This window comes from Solanum stenotomum, chromosome 3, assembly GCF_019186545.1.
Source record: "Solanum stenotomum isolate F172 chromosome 3, ASM1918654v1, whole genome shotgun sequence".
NCBI lineage: Eukaryota > Viridiplantae > Streptophyta > Magnoliopsida > Solanales > Solanaceae > Solanum > Solanum stenotomum.
This window is the reverse complement of record NC_064284.1, coordinates 18,858,839-18,874,838: the sequence shown is the minus strand read 5'-3', so window position 1 is coordinate 18,874,838 and position 16,000 is coordinate 18,858,839. Positions and strand designations below refer to the sequence as shown.

The window sequence follows — 16,000 nt, the reverse complement described above, 5'->3', positions numbered from 1 at the left end:
TTCCAAATCAACTCATTTTCCTCAAATTTAAGGAAAATGACTTCCCTTCAAAACTTAAGGAAAACATTTNCCCCACCCACCCCGTACCAGCCCCCCCCCCAAAAAAAAATTTAAGTTTGTTTTTAAAAAATATTTTCAATTTCAAAAATTATTTTCTACCCTAGTAAAAATAAAAGATATTTCTCAAAAAAAAAAATTCATTCATAAATCAAACACTAAAAATCTTTTCCGAAAAATATTTTCTACTCACCAACCAAACATGAGAAAATAAGTCAAAAATCAACTTGTTTTCCAAGAAAACATTTTCTAGGAAAACATTTTCCATGGAAAACATTTTCCTTCATACCAAACACACCCTTTATCTAGCTTAAAAGCAAAAACTGATACATAATAGTATTGTAGACACTCGACAGTTAGAGACAAATAAAAATGAAAGTATGAAACTAAACCTTAATTTCATATACACAATAATATAAAGATAATTTATTATCGATTAACTGTTAAGAATTGATAATTTAATATTAAAAGAATTAAACCACTACCAAAATTGCTAAACCAATAAGTCAATAACTTTTTTCGATTCAGGTCATCGATTTTGATTCGGGTTTAAACAACCTACTGTGCAAGAAAGATATCTTACCTTTTTCAATTCCAGTGCCGTCTTCTTCTCCTTTCAAGACATCAAACATGTTCCTGTGAAGTTTCCTCTCTTTCAGCAAAACACCACTCTTCTTTTTTCATTCTTCTACACAAAAATGTTATCTCTGCAGCCACTCTCTAACCCTAAATCCTCATCTCTCTACTCTTCTTCCTTTACCCCTCCCAATTCCTTATCCCCCAAAACCCTAAAACCCATTCTCGCCTTCAGGCCTTCTAGAAACTTATACCCTTCCATCCATTCTATGCTCCAGTACAACCGCAAGCCTCAACTCGCCGGAGATACCCCGAGAGTCGTCGTCATTACATCAGGCAAAGGCGGCGTCGGCAAGACTACTACCACCGCCAACATCGGTCTTTCATTAGCTCGGCTCGGCTTCTCTGTCGTCGCCATTGATTGCGATGTTGGTCTCCGCAACCTTGACCTCCTCCTGGGCTTAGAAAACCGGGTTAATTATACTGTTGTCGAGGTTCTCAACGGCGATTGCAGACTTGATCAGGCTCTTGTACGTGATAAGCGGTGGTCCAATTTCGAGCTGCTGTGTATTTCCAAGCCCAGATCCAAATTGCCGATAGGGTTTGGTGGGAAAGCTTTGGTTTGGCTTGTGGATGCCCTAAAAGCTCGTGATGAAGGTGGTCCGGATTTCATTATCATTGATTGCCCAGCTGGCATTGATGCTGGGTTCATTACGGCTATAACTCCAGCAAATGAGGCTGTACTAGTGACAACGCCAGATATCACCAGCTTACGAGACGCTGATAGAGTGACAGGATTGTTAGAATGTGATGGAATAAGGGATATCAAGATGATTGTGAACAGGGTTCGGACTGATATGATAAAAGGGGAAGATATGATGTCTGTATTGGATGTGCAGGAAATGCTGGGGCTTCCATTGTTGGGGGTAATACCTGAGGATTCCGAAGTTATTAGAAGTACTAACAGAGGTTATCCCCTTGTGTTGAACAAGCCACCAGCTTTGGCAGGTCTGGCATTTGAGCAAGCAGCTTGGAGATTGGTGGAGCAAGATAGTATGGAGACTGTAATGATGGAGGAGGAGCCAAAGAAACGTGGGTTTTTCTCGTTTTTTGGACGATAGCTTGATGATTCTCTTCTTAGTAGTGGTTTTGGTAAGCTTTCTGTAATTGTTTGATCATGTTTTTTGGAAGGTTCTCTGAGACAAGAAAACTGTGTATAGTAGAGAGTTAAACGGTTGCATTCTTCCTTTGTTACTATTCAGGATTCTGTTTGTAGGATAGTTGAAGATTAGTGCAATTGTTTTGTTTTTGTTGGATTTGAGCTGAAAACTATGTCATGTGCATCTGCGCGAAATGTGATTTTTCCTCCTCTCCTCCAATCTAAATTTGAGTTACTTACTCTTGCTTTGAGTCCAGTCTGTGATCTTCACTCTGTTGCCTATTTGCTTGCTATGCATGTACTGGGGAATCACTCTTAAATCAGTGCTCACAAGTAGATTTTATATAAGTTTCCCTCAGCAGTGGTAAGTTTAGATATTTGTGGGTGTAAATACCTGTGTTAGTGAGAGAAGTATGTAGCCTCTTTGCAGCCAGCTCATTAGATGTTGATATGCATAGTGCCTCTATTGAAACAGAACCTGTTTGAACTTCCATAAGCATTGAATAGAATAGATTACAGTGTACAACAATATTGCACAAGGCAAAGCTCCTGCTGTACAAAAAGAAACCAAGGAGGTGAATAGTGATCATTTTTTTGCTAAGGCAAATATTTCTATTAATAATTTGGATATCCCCCTTAACCAAGTAGTAAAGTCAAAAATTGATGATCTACAACACAATATCATTCTCTACAAAGGACGAGCTGTCTTCTGTATTAATAAATGCACCAACAAGAAACTAGAAATGAGGAGATATTCTTTAAATGTACATAGCTGTCCTAAACCTTCAAAGGCTCTCCTATCTAAGGAGGCGGTCCATAAAGGGAGGAACTGTACTGTTACATACTCAAGAATCAAGACGATCAGTGATGCTGGGAGGTGAGCCGATAGGGCTCAAGAATTACTATTGGGGTGCAATTGAGTGCTTTCTTACACCACCCCTTCTGTATCATTGACCGGGTCTGTTCCCAGAATGGTGAGTTTTTCTGCAGTAGGGAAAGCAATCAATGGATGCAAACATCACAAGCAGTTGAACATTATGATCATCATATCTGCATGACGAGATTCTCTATCATTAGGTCAGGCTTGCCGCCTTATATTTAATGCAGATGAATGTGCACAGCTCTAGAACCTCGGCTTCAAATTTAGCCAATTATATGTGAAGGCTATAAACATCTGAGTTAGCTGCCAGTCTCGTGAAGCAGTACATTATAGCAATCTGTGCTGCAATTCAGTTAGTAGTTTACGACCCACTGAAGTTATGTCTCCTGAAAAAGAGATGTCAATATCAAATCTCATAAATAAGAGCCTAAAATTCGTGTCTTTTTTTTACAATTGATATTCCCTTCTTTGTTTTCATGTTTTCCTTTTCGTCCATCTTGTGAAGAATGATCTCCTTAGACAATGGACAAATGCTATGCAAGGGTTTTTCTCTCAGGGAAATCAGAATGTCTACCTGATCCTAGGGTCAAGATGACAGTTTCATGATCGGGATCCTTGGATATATGAACAACCAGCATTTCCAGCACTTGTATCTGTTAAGTTAAACACCATAAAGAGAGGGGGGGTTAACCAAGATGAAACACAAGTTGACTTGTGCAGTACTATAATTGATGTGGTATTCTTAGAACAATGGCAATAAATATGGTTATCTAGAGAAAGAGAAGCTTCCCTCTCTTTCCTACCATCACATTTCACGAAGATAATTTTCCTTTTATTCATTAGAGACCTAAGAATAGGAAGTCGGTATTTTGTGAAATTAGACTTGATTATTCTCATGTTCAAAACATTTGTAACTACAAGGACATCACAGCAAAATTCCTGGCAACTCCAACATATACAACTGTGAGGAAGTTTTCTTAGATGCAGTGAGTTACGGCATACCAGGGAAGGGATAAACTCAGATGGTGGGTCAACTATAGATATTGCAAGATCGCGTCCATTGATCTTCCACAGATTTGTTTCTCTAGCTTCATAAATCTTGCAGCAGAAACAAATTACATCTCCTTAGCCAAGATAGAAAAAGGGGATAACAACATTAACTTAAGCAGCTTTACCATTGGAATTCAAAAATGGTAATACCTCTGTAATCACAACCCTATCCGCATTAGTGAATGCAATAGCAAAGTCATCTTTCAATGCTGCTAGACGACTGCAAATTCTGAAAATTTCAAGCATTGTGCAATCAATGTAATTTGGAAGGAGAATACTCTTTGTATATACCTGTATGTATGAGGCTGAAATATTACTACAAGTTTTTGAAACGGAAACCTCTGGCGTGCTGCTTGAATAGCAGCTTGAATTTCGGTGGGATGGTGAGCATAGTCATCGTATATATGGCACCCACGGACTGTACCTATCCTCTCAAAACGTCTAGAAACACCTTCAAAATTTTGCAAGTGTAGTTTCAAAGAAGCAATGGAACTAAGAAAGTTTTTCTGATCCGTGGAAAGAGCACTAATTGTTGCAATGACCTGCCAGTTGGGATATTCAAAGCAGCAACAGAACTCAACAAAAAATTTATTTACTTGCAGTGGGGAAATGAAACAACTTAGCAAGCTAAACCATGTTTTCTTCGAATACAGATGCCTAAACTATGATATAATCACAGAAGCCAACAAATTATTTTCCAGTTTTGGGCCCCGTTGATGTATCAACAAGTTAAAATTGATTAGCTGTACTGGCATTCTTAATAGCCTATAATATTTGAGTAAAGATCATAGAAAAGAGAGTAGTTCTGCTACTTAAACGTCTACTTACACTGATAAAACAAAAAATAACTTTTAAATGCTATACTTACTGCTAATGAATTAAGAACATTGTGGACTCCAGGCATTTGTAGGCTGATGTCCGCAATATGAAGTCCCTTGTGAAACTGGAATAAGGAAATAATATCTTTAGACTACATACATGCACGAGAATAATAGGTATTCCATACGCCACTTGCTTCAAATAATTCAGAGAGTAGGTATGAATAGAAAACAGCAAAAAATTACTCTACATGGCCTTATATTTTTACATTTTTTCTGCAAGAATACTGTGCAGTGTGCACCATACAGAACTTGTAAAGCTTCAAATTCGTTAACAGAAACAAAAAGTTGGAATTGACAATTTCCCTATAAAACAAAGTTTCTTCACAAGACCTAGAACCTATTTGTTGTCAATATATATTCTTTAATCTACAAGCAAATTCGGGTCCTCCAAAATCAAATGGAGAAAGTATAATAACTCAATTGAAGTGACACTGTAACCGTGCTGCAAAATTCTAGAGATGGAATAAGGTCAAGCACTCATATTAAGTCACGTGAAGATTCAGAATCAAAAAGAATATCAGAACCTGGTCTACTTCATATTTATTTGATCTAATGTTTGTTTTTTGTTCGTTCTAGTTATATGATCCCTACTCCAAATAAAAACTGTGACTAAAATTTTCAAATTAAAACGTCCCAGTTCACAACTGAATATACAATGTCTTTTTCAAATTTCAGAGTGCATTTGGTAATGACCGAAAGCATGATTTATTTTCTGGTGTTTGGTATTGGGTTGGAAATTCGGAAAGTTGACTCTTTGATCCTTTTTCCAAGTACCCCAAATTGTATTGGTTATTTTGGGGATGGAGGGAGCAAGAAAGGAGCTTACTTCCCAAATGTTCACGTTATTGTGAGTTGTTGCATTCTTTCATAGTCTTTGAAAGAAACAGAACTAAGAAATTGTTTTGAATTGGACTCTGGAGAAAATAATTTACAGATTTGTAGAGGAAGACTTAATTAATGATATCCATCTTACATAGAGTTCTATTAAGTTGCTCTTACACTTCCTTGACAAGTGAATTTATGATCATGCAGCCTAGAGTTGCCAACTGAAGTACAAAGCACGTGCAGAATTAGCAAAGCATTTTCACTTTCTTAGAAATAAGCTACGTACAAGTTCCCTGAATGTTATTTTCAGATAATATTTCTAAGAAACTAATGAACTTATTTCCGTAGATTTCATCTAGAGCTATATATTTTAAAGAACAAATGTACTTACCAGCTGATAGTCACTACCCCCACAAGAGTTTGGGGATATTGATAAGGCATGCCAATCGTTACAACTAGAAATTCCGTAAGTTGAAATCTGGAATGCGTCATTGTGAAGAACTGGAAGAGCAGAGTCTGATCCCGTTTTGTTGACCAAAGAATATGCACCCGGACTGTAAATCCAATCAGAAAATCATTGTTGGAAACTACATTAGACATGAAAATTTGATATTTCCTTTGTTAGCCTCAAAATGAAATCAATTTATGTGATCTATAACTAAAGATACATAAGCCACCAAATGATAGCTTGTAAAACATAAATGAGACCTTCTGTAATAGAATGATCAAGGTATCAGAGGACAACTAATAAGTTCACTTTTCTGGTTATGGATTAATGTTCCATATCCTCATAGATGCAGCATCCACAGGTTGGTTGAGAAATGATTTTATAAGAACTGTAGTCATTGAACTCTGCATAGTACGTGGATAATATCTTCGGAGTACTGTTCTAAAGGACAATGACCAACAAAGTAGCAGCAGGCGTATATTTTCTGCTGTAAAAAGAATATGGCATAGTTGATTGTTCTCCTTCGGGGAGATGTTTCCTATGAAAAATGAGATTTTTTTTTTTGTGTGAAATCTTCAACAAGTTTCTATTTGAGTAAGAAATTTGATGCTAAATCCACTCAATCCATGAAATGTATCAACCGTGTAAGGAAAGTTATCAATATATACCTATCACCGCATAAAATTAAATGTCCTCCAACCCTTATCTGACCTATGAACTTCCTGAAAATAGTTTTAACTGCTTCCTCAGATTAGACAGAAACAATCTGATGATAATCTGGTCATTCCAGACACCAAATAAATCAAATTTAGTACATGGCAGACACTACAAGCAGTGAATCACTAACCTCGTCTTGAAACATGTCTACATGTTCCCAATCTACATTTGTTACCACAGCTATTTGAGGTGTTACTCCAAGGAAGCAACAGTCATATTCATCAGCCTACATTAGAAAGAACATAGATTAGACTTACAGAAATAACCATTATAATAATTTTCTATCTCTTAAAATTTTACAAAGAAAAACAAACGCATGCAAACAACCAGATACAAGAAAAGAGGTGTGAAAGGATTGGATACCTCCAGTACAAAGTTGCAACCAGTTCCACAGATGATGTTTCTTTCAGCAAGCTGCAGAAGGCAACTACGTCAAAAGTAACCCACAGTAGGATATAAATGCTCTAATGTGAACAAAAATCGACTTATCGACCTGCAAGCACTGTTGACAAACTCCCAATGAGCACATCAAGAGAAACTTCATACGAAGATGCAGAGTGAACCTACCTGTGGTACCCGAGCCCCAATTACAGCTGTAAGATCATCCCCCATTGCATTTAATACAAAAGCAAGCATACTAGCTGTGGTAGTCTTCCCTGCATTGGTCAATAAATCAACAGAAAGCACGAGAAGTGAAATTTTGGTGTTAAAAAAGGCTGAAACAAGAGTAGATCAAATTACCAGACTAAATAATAGACAGCAGCCAAAGACCTTCCAGAATCAGTCTCAGCTGATAGATATCTTAGAGTTCAAAGCCAAACATCTTATCAGGCCTTAAAAGTTCTACGCAACTCATAACATGAATTTTACCTATTAATTTGCTAATAACACAATAGTTCATTAGTAACATTGTTTTTTGCTTATAGGAAACCTGAAACTCTCTTCTTCAAAATGTTGCCTAAATCTCGTCTTCTCTCTTTCTCGGAATAACCCCTTCAGTCAATGGTGTTGTTCTTCTCTCTTTTGAATACTCTATGCTTTGAATCCTTCTTCACACCTATGTTGGAGCAAGACAGTCGAGTATGCACAAAAACCAGAGCAGATACACATTCCGCCAAGAAGTGTTCCCATGGATCAAATTGCTAAGCTAATAAAGCAGGAGAGTTCCAAGGTTTTGGCAGAGCTGACTAACACAAGCGAAAATGCAAAATGGTTTACGCTACAAGCAAGATAGTGAAGTTCCTCTTATTTCAGATTCCTTGGGAACACGATATTACATCATATTTCTAGTCAAGATCTCATAAAATGTTCAGTTCTGTACATAATTACATTGATTTTGAACACAAGTACAATTGCACATGCGTTTCAAACAACAGATTCACCCAAGAGAAGTCGGCTAACACAAATGCATACACCTCAGGGAGTTTTCTTCATATTTCAGACTTCCGTGTAAATACAAGCAAATATTGAGTCTTGTCAAAAATCATAACATTGTCCATGTTTAGCAAAGTTTGGCATCGAATAGATTTGTCACATATTGACAATAACCCCACAAACACAAAATAAGTAAGATTACCATGGCTCCCACTGACAGCAATGAGGTTGTAACCTTTGGTGATCCTACCCAACCAAGCTCCTCGCTTGTACCTACAAGAACAGAATATCACTATCTAAGTCCAAGTCTAACTTCAGTAACAGAAATTCAATCAGAAAGTTAAGATTAACATACTCACACAGGTATTCCAACAGACTCGGCATGTAAAATCTCCACATTGCCCCCACGAATAGCACTTGACACAACAAGGGAATCAGGCACCAACCCATTATTCTTTCTCAAATTAAGCTCAGAATGGCCAATATACACTCCAGCACCTGCTTCTCGCAATGCGTCCATGGCATCGCTCCACGTCATATCAGAACCACTGACCTCATAACCCTAGTGTGTTTCCAAAATCAGTTCAATTTAATTCTAACCTACCATTAGATGGGAAATGGAAGAAAGAAAGAAGAGTAACAATTATTGTTTGTCCAAATAATAATGCGTCGTTTGATTCATGTATTAGCATGCAAAGGCTGTGATACATAACATTGTTATGTGCTTAATAATAATGTAGGAGTTATGCAATTGTTATTCGATGGATACTAATACAAGCTTGGATTGTTTAATACCAAATGTTGCATGCTGAGTTATATATTGCAAAGCTGAGTTTTATGTTGCAAAACACATGTTGTATTAATTATGAGCATTTATGCCATGATTAGTTCTCTTTCTACAGCCAACAAAATCACCCCTAAGAGTTGAGGGAGGTATCACAAGCTATTTTATGAAATTGAAAAAGTTACTTCATCCATCCCAAAAAAAATAAGACAGGGTTTTGGAGTACCATAGTCAAATCATTCAATTTTGTGTCTCAATTCAAACACGATTTCATAATCACTGGCAAATAAATTAACATTTCTGAAACTCCAGAGCAAGTAACATTACATTCACAACTTGAAAATTCTAGAAAAAAACAGTTAACCACCAAATATAAATAGTGTGAGTGACAGAGAATATATACTTGTTTGAGAGCAAGCATGGCGAGAGCGGACAAACCACAACCTCCAACGCCGACAAAGTGAATCCATTCCTTCCCTTTGCACTCTCTTGCACCGATGACTTCTGCATTGTCGCAATCCGTAATCACTGGGGATAATTTCAAAGAAGGGGAAGTTGTTCGAACGTATTTTAATTTGCGACTCTGAACTATTTGGCGGCGATTTGTAAGAGTAATTGCTTGAGAATAACTACAACTTCTTTCCGGGTAATTCGCCGGCGACATTATTGCCGATAGTTCCATTTTTCGAGGTGGGGACGTCGGGCTCAAAGCAAAGTCACTCTTACGTCGTGTTTACTGTTTAGGAGCATTCAAAATTTGTCAGAGAAAAAGAGAAGAAAATTGAATTATGCAAAGGGAAAACAACTATTTTGGTCCTTACATTCTTGTTTAATTCCATTGTGTTTACTGTTTAGGGAGCATTCAAAATTTGTCAGAGAAAAAGAGAAGAAAATTGAATTATGCAAAGGGAAAACAACTATTTTGGTCCTTACATTCTTGTTTAATTCCATTGTTTGCCTTGTAATATTCCACGTAGAACATTTAACCTCTACTCCCAACATAACTTAACTAATTTAAGCATAACTTTTATTCGAACCAAACGACCTTGAATTAAATAATATGGATGATCTTAGTGCAATTACTTAATGAAGCTTATGAGATTAATGGTGTGTTAGTTTTAAGAGGGATAATTTAGGTATTGCACATACTAATTTTAGAACCTTAATGCTAAATAGGGAATCTTTCGTAACATGATTTTTCCAAGCTTTTTTTTTCTTCTTTCATGGTACGCGGTGGAAATAAAAATAAATTTAAAATTATGAATGAATGACTCAATATTTTTATGTTCATAACGCGAATTCTACTATACTAATTGCAATAGAATAACATTAGACAACATTGATCGATGATTTAGAAAAACAATATAAAAGAAGAAATATCATACTCCCTCCGTCCTTATTTACTTGTCCATATTTCCTTTTTTAGTTGTCCCTATNATTGAGCTACTCCTTTGACATATGCTCAGGGGGTTCAATTTTAAATATATACACGTACACAAAAAAATTGATCTTATATATATAGTGTAAATTTTTTTCCGAGGGGGGTCGGATGACCCCCCTGGACACACTCTACATCCGCCACTGCTCNCTGTGTGTCATTTCTAAAGTGGACAACTAAAAAGGGATGGAGGGAGTAACATCTATAGGCACAAATTACTTTGGGGTGCGTTTATCAATTTTAGCATCTTTTTTTTTTTCTGATTGAAAATGGGGTCACTAATAATGCAGTGTCCGCCATTTTTTAATTTTTGTTGTTGTCCACTAATAGGGAAAAGGGCTTTCAACCAAAGACTCAAGTAATTTCTAAATTTGCAAATCCTACGTGTTTAACAAGATTGATATCACAAGGTTAAGTTAAAAAGGAACTTAAATTAAGAGAATTTATTAGAAATTAATTTATTTAAAATTTTATTCTCAAAAACTACTTAACTTTATTTCTTATTAAAATAAATTATTTTTTTATTTATTTATTAGTTCAACTTATTTTGACATTTTCAAATCCAGCTTAATCCGTCCATTTGACTCATCTCTATCATCACTAAACATATTATAATGAAAACCAAACCAATTACAAAAGAACTTCTATCCCAAAGAAAAAAAGTAGGAGTATCCTAACATATCAATTAAAAAACAATTATATTCCTTACGTACATATCTTGACTTTTTGTGAGATTTCATAAATGTTCTTCCATACAAATCTGTTACTATTACATTTGCATCATCAAAGCATTTTGTCAGCAAGCAGATCCCCAAGTTTGAGAGAAAAATTCATAGAATAAGAAACTTATTTAAGTTTATCTATTAATACTATATTCCAATCAAACTACGTAATATATTTACCAATATTTCTATCAGAAAAAATAACTGTATACATACTAATAATCCATAAAAAAGTAACAACATATACTATTCCAGTAAAGCTAACCATATTTATGCTAATATTTCATTATTTATTTTTTAAAAAAAAACTACTTGTATATCTGTTTGTATTCAAATTATGCTAATTTTTATACTCAATATTATTCTTATCAAACAAACAATATCATTCAAATATTACAAAATAATAAACTACTATTAAAATTCTATAAAACAATAATTATATAGAATGATGTCAGTATTCCATCAAACCTAAAATATGTCTTTGTTTTAAAGGTTCTTTTTTGGACTTAGTTATGTGAGGTCTACACCCCAATCATCTTACTATGCACCCTAAACACACACGTAATGTTCAATACTTGAGACTCACTCAAAAATTCTTTATCTCTAATTAGTATTGTTGACCCTCAATTTTTTTATTTTTAAATGGAATAAAATTTCAATTCGTCTATAAAAATATGAAGATTTAAACTAACTCAAACTAAGGAGTGATAATCTTGCATAATTACTAATTGAAAACATCGTGAGAATGTTAAAATATGTTCACTAGTATTTGATATTTCTATAGATCATACCGTCTAAATAGCGATCGAAGAAAAATTTAATCAAGTATCATTTTAACCTACGTGAGATATGGTTTAGTGTTCCATAATAATCGTTATAGGAGAAAGTTTTAGTTGCAATTTTTGCTTCCATTCATTCTACAAGTCAATCATTTTTATTTTTTATTTTTTTATGACAAGGGAAACCCGCAACTCGCAAACCATATAGGAGAGGTAATTAATCCGCACTAGGCAAGCCCGGTGCGACAAGTTCAACCCAGAAGGCAAATCCCTTGCTTTCACTAGCAAGGAGCTGCTTCGAACTTGAGACCTCTATTATGAAAGTCCCAAGCCCAAACCACTTGGCCACCCCGAAGGGCACAACCGTACAAGTCAATCATTTTTTTTAAAAAAAATCAGTGTCTTTATGATCCATTACAGTTATAAGTTTAATGATTGTCTTTTATACAATGAAAAGAATAGTTAAATAAAGATCCCTTAAATAAAATATCAAAAACATAGAAAACGCGGTTTAACCATAAAATCTTTTCATTTTTCCCAAAGTACGCAAGGTATTAAAATAAGAAAAACCAGCATGTTTATTTTTAATCTATACATAAATAAAAAGGCAAATTACAGAAATCACATACTTTTAAGGTAAAATTACAATTTATCCCTTAAAAGTTTATAATTACAGAAATCCATCAAACGGATACAATAATATAAACGCTGATACATTAATTTGATGAACGAGATACAATAATATAAGCGTTGATACATTAATCTGATGCGCGAGATACAATAATATAAGCGTTGATACATTAATTTGATGCGCGAGATACAACAATATAACCGCTGATACACTAATCTGATGCGCGAAAATGAGAGATTTTGAATATTTGTAAAACTTATAGGAGATAATGATAATAAGTAAACTAAAATATGGGATTTCTCTAATTTTTCCTAAATAAAATGGTAGTTTGGGGATAAGATGACAGTGCAATATTTTTATGTTAATGGGTGGACGGTTTAACAAAGTGACGATTATCTGTTAGTTCATGATGGAAGGATAATACATAAAATATTAATCTAAACATAGTAATTATTTAAGCAATCAGTTAGTTATCACTGTTGATACATAACCACCTGGCATTTTACGATAAGATTTGATGGCAACTCACTAAAATAATGATATTGTCTAGAGCATAATTATTGACCATTTTTTCCCCACTTTATTCCCACTAGATTCAGAGCAATATGTGTTTATTTAAAGGAAAAGTCATTTATTGTAAATAACACACTTATAGCTATTGAATTTCATCAATCTTATAAATATAGTCATTGTTATAAGTTGCTCTTATTTAAATTTGGGTCAAACTAGCTTAAAAGATAGTAAAAGGTATAGCCTTTTAACCAGTGATTAATTAAGTAGTAGCAAAACAACATTTGCCATTTGTTGATTTTCTAATAATATGTACGATTTTTAATTAGTGGTTTCAGATTAAAATTTTGAAAATAATTTCATTTTGATAGAAAAAATCCCTCTTATTTAATGACTTTTATGTGATATAATTGATGCCTTAAAATGGATAGTAAACACCATCAAGTGACAAAGAAATAAAAAGAAATATGTAATTATGTGTGGCCTAATTATGTGCCTTAAGTTAGTTGAAGCATGTACTTATAATTTACTTGTCAAAATAAATGAGTAGAAATTTATAAATTGTCCCTTTTCAACTTTTGTAGTTAAACAATATTCAGTAGTTTCAATTTCTACAAATAAATTAAATTTCACATATTACCATAACATTTCACTTGTAAAAGTTGAACCTTCACGATAAGTAATTCTTTTTTAATAATAATGTTAAAAAGCTTGTAGTCTGCCCTAGTCATCAACTGATTCGTTGAATCCATTATAATCCTTAAAAAGAGAATATAAAGAGTAAAACCAATCTTTAATATTTTCCATTAAAAAAAAAAGTTTGATCAGTTAAATATGAAAGTATTGAGAACATACTAATCACACCATTATAATGATGAAAAATTATTTTTTTAAAAGTCTTTAAACAATGTGAAATTGGATAAAAATGTCCACAGTCAATAATTTGGTCAAAAAATATTATTGCCGTCAATAATTTAATTCAAATAACACCATAGTATCAAGTACACCATGAATTTTTTGTTATTTAACTACAAAATTTTATTCGTCGCCAATTCGTGAATTCTAATCCACTTGTTGTTTATTGTTTTTCTTTGTGTTATACTATTGGACCTAACAATGCGGGATGTTGTCTCTATTGGTAACAAGATATATATATTCCTTTGATTAATTGGTTTTGGTTGGCAACTCAATCAATAATGGAATTACACTCTTGACTCAATTAAACAATACTAAAGCAGTGTACTAGACTAGGAGAGAAATTAACTTTTTTGGGATTTGATTGTTCTCTTTAAATAGCAAAACAACATTTGGCATGTAGATAATTGGATAATAATGGACATATAGGGGAGACCATTATCAAGACAAAAGTTGAATCATCTTTTTTTTTCTTTTTCCTTTTTGCAGTTAGATGTATTTGGACTGCCCACCTACAATATTATTATTGAGGTGACACATGCACATTATATTATTCACCGGCTTTTTTGCTACTTATTATTAATGTTTTAATTTAATTTAAAGTTACTTTGATAGGATAAATGGCATACAATAGATATTTTAAATTCTAGCATTACAAAAATATTATTCTTAAATTTTAAATATGTTAGAGACGGATCAGCTACATGAATCTCTACCCGATCATTTTTAAATTTAAATCGTCTCAAGAAAATTCAACCATATATTAAAAATTCTTTAGAACTTTTACATGCATTAGAATCTCTTGTTGATGACGAAAATTATTTCACAATTATATTTGTCATGAAATTATTGCAGAGAAGAAAAAAAGAAGAATCATTGACATTGTCGTCTTAATTTATGTGGTATATTTTTATATAACTTACCTAAATCACATAGTGTAAAGAGTAAATTACATATGTCTTGAAATGAATGTCATATTTTTTTTAAAGAAAAATCTTAATCTTAATAAAATAGAGGGAAATAACCAAAAAACTTAAATCACAATTTTATTTTTAAAAAATATAAAGTACAAAAATTTCACACATTTGAAGGATAAATGGACCATAGAAGTTGAGAAGAAGGAAGTAAAAGAAAACCATATCTGTTTGGCATAGATTTCCCAAATAAAATTTGAGAAGAAATTTGGCAAATAGTGTTTGTCCATATAATTTGTTATTATTTGGTAAATATTTTTGACAAATAACCCAAATTCTCAAATACTAGAAAAAATTAGTATTTGGGCAAAATCTCATTATTTGAGAACTTTTAATATTTCAAATTCTACATTAAACTTTTATTTTTTACAAAAACACCCTCTATAGTAGTTATTTGAGTTGTTTTACATAATTTTTTACGTGAACATCAAGTAGTGATGGAATATTTAGTAAATATGAAAGTGATGATATGATTGTTGATGAAAATGATAACAATTCGCCTAGGGTAACAAAGTCATGTGTTATGTAATACAAACATATGGTTAATTTTGATAGTTTTTAAAACTTATGGGTATAAATCATTTTTCTTAAAAAAGGAGAAATATATTTTCCAAATAGTATGGCCAAACACATGGTGAAATTTCACCCAAATTTTTTATCGAAATAATATTTGTCAAAAATATTTGAAAATCTATGATCAAACGCTAGCTAAGTTTTTTTCTAAATTATGCTTACTCTTTTGCTTTCGTTTTCTGTTCTTATTTTACTCTTAATAAATAAACAAAATATTTATTAATAATTTGATTTTTTTAAAATGTAGTAACTAGCATATTATTATAATTTAAAATCACTAATAATATAAGAAAATTTTGATTATATTATATTTTTATTATTATATAGAAGAGTGAGCCAACCAGGACGACCAGGGGTATAAAAGTAATTTTACCACTAGGTTTATAGCTCTAGAACCATCAGCTTATACTAATGGGGACATTCTAGATATTTTACTCTACCTACGTGGCAACCTATCATCCACACATTATTCTACTACTCCCTCCGTCCCTATTTACTTGTCCATATTTCCTTTTTTGGTTGTCCCTATTTAGTTGTCCATTTTGACAAATCAAGAAAGGACAACAAATTTTTTCCTATTATACCCTTATTTACACTTCTTGAAAATTGTAAAAGTGTATGTTGTTTCCCTCCAATTTATTTCACTTTAATTCAAATAAGTGGTTGTAATTTTGAAGTGAAAAGTTGTCATAAGGGTAAAATTGTAA

General features: G+C 33.3%; 2 protein-coding genes across 2 annotated transcripts; one reads left to right on the top strand and one right to left on the bottom strand.

The window, feature by feature from the left end:
• The first annotated feature begins 643 nt into the window (after positions 1 to 643).
• LOC125859559 (septum site-determining protein minD homolog, chloroplastic) lies at positions 644 to 1,954 on the top strand. The gene has a single exon (XM_049539328.1). It carries the CDS (start codon positions 756 to 758, stop codon positions 1,752 to 1,754), a length of 999 nt encoding a protein of 332 aa, XP_049395285.1. The 5' UTR covers positions 644 to 755; the 3' UTR covers positions 1,755 to 1,954.
• A 136-nt stretch (positions 1,955 to 2,090) lies between these two features.
• LOC125859557 (uncharacterized) lies at positions 2,091 to 9,531 on the bottom strand. Its single transcript, XM_049539327.1, has 14 exons — positions 9,155 to 9,531; positions 8,327 to 8,529; positions 8,170 to 8,240; positions 7,161 to 7,249; positions 6,957 to 7,007; positions 6,724 to 6,819; positions 6,545 to 6,621; positions 5,820 to 5,982; positions 4,591 to 4,665; positions 4,014 to 4,264; positions 3,873 to 3,942; positions 3,675 to 3,770; positions 3,247 to 3,325; positions 2,091 to 3,058 (listed from the first exon to the last, which is right to left on the bottom strand). The coding sequence occupies exons 1-14, from the start codon at positions 9,431 to 9,433 to the stop codon at positions 3,000 to 3,002; spliced, it is 1,659 nt and encodes a 552-aa protein (XP_049395284.1). The 5' UTR covers positions 9,434 to 9,531; the 3' UTR covers positions 2,091 to 2,999.
• Between the last annotated feature and the right edge of the window lie 6,469 nt (positions 9,532 to 16,000).

Coding starts and splice junctions, on each gene's coding strand:
- LOC125859559 (XM_049539328.1), top strand. CDS start 756: ATGTTATCTCTGCAGCCACTCTCTAACCCTAAATCCTCATCTCTCTAC.
- LOC125859557 (XM_049539327.1), bottom strand. CDS start 9,433: ATGGAACTATCGGCAATAATGTCGCCGGCGAATTACCCGGAAAGAAGT. Junction 8,530..9,154: donor CCATGCTTGCTCTCAAACAA/GTATATATTCTC, acceptor GAAACACACTAG/GGTTATGAGGTCAGTGGTTC. Junction 3,943..4,013: donor TTTCAGCCTCATACATACAG/GTATATACAAAG, acceptor CAGAATTTGCAG/TCGTCTAGCAGCATTGAAAG.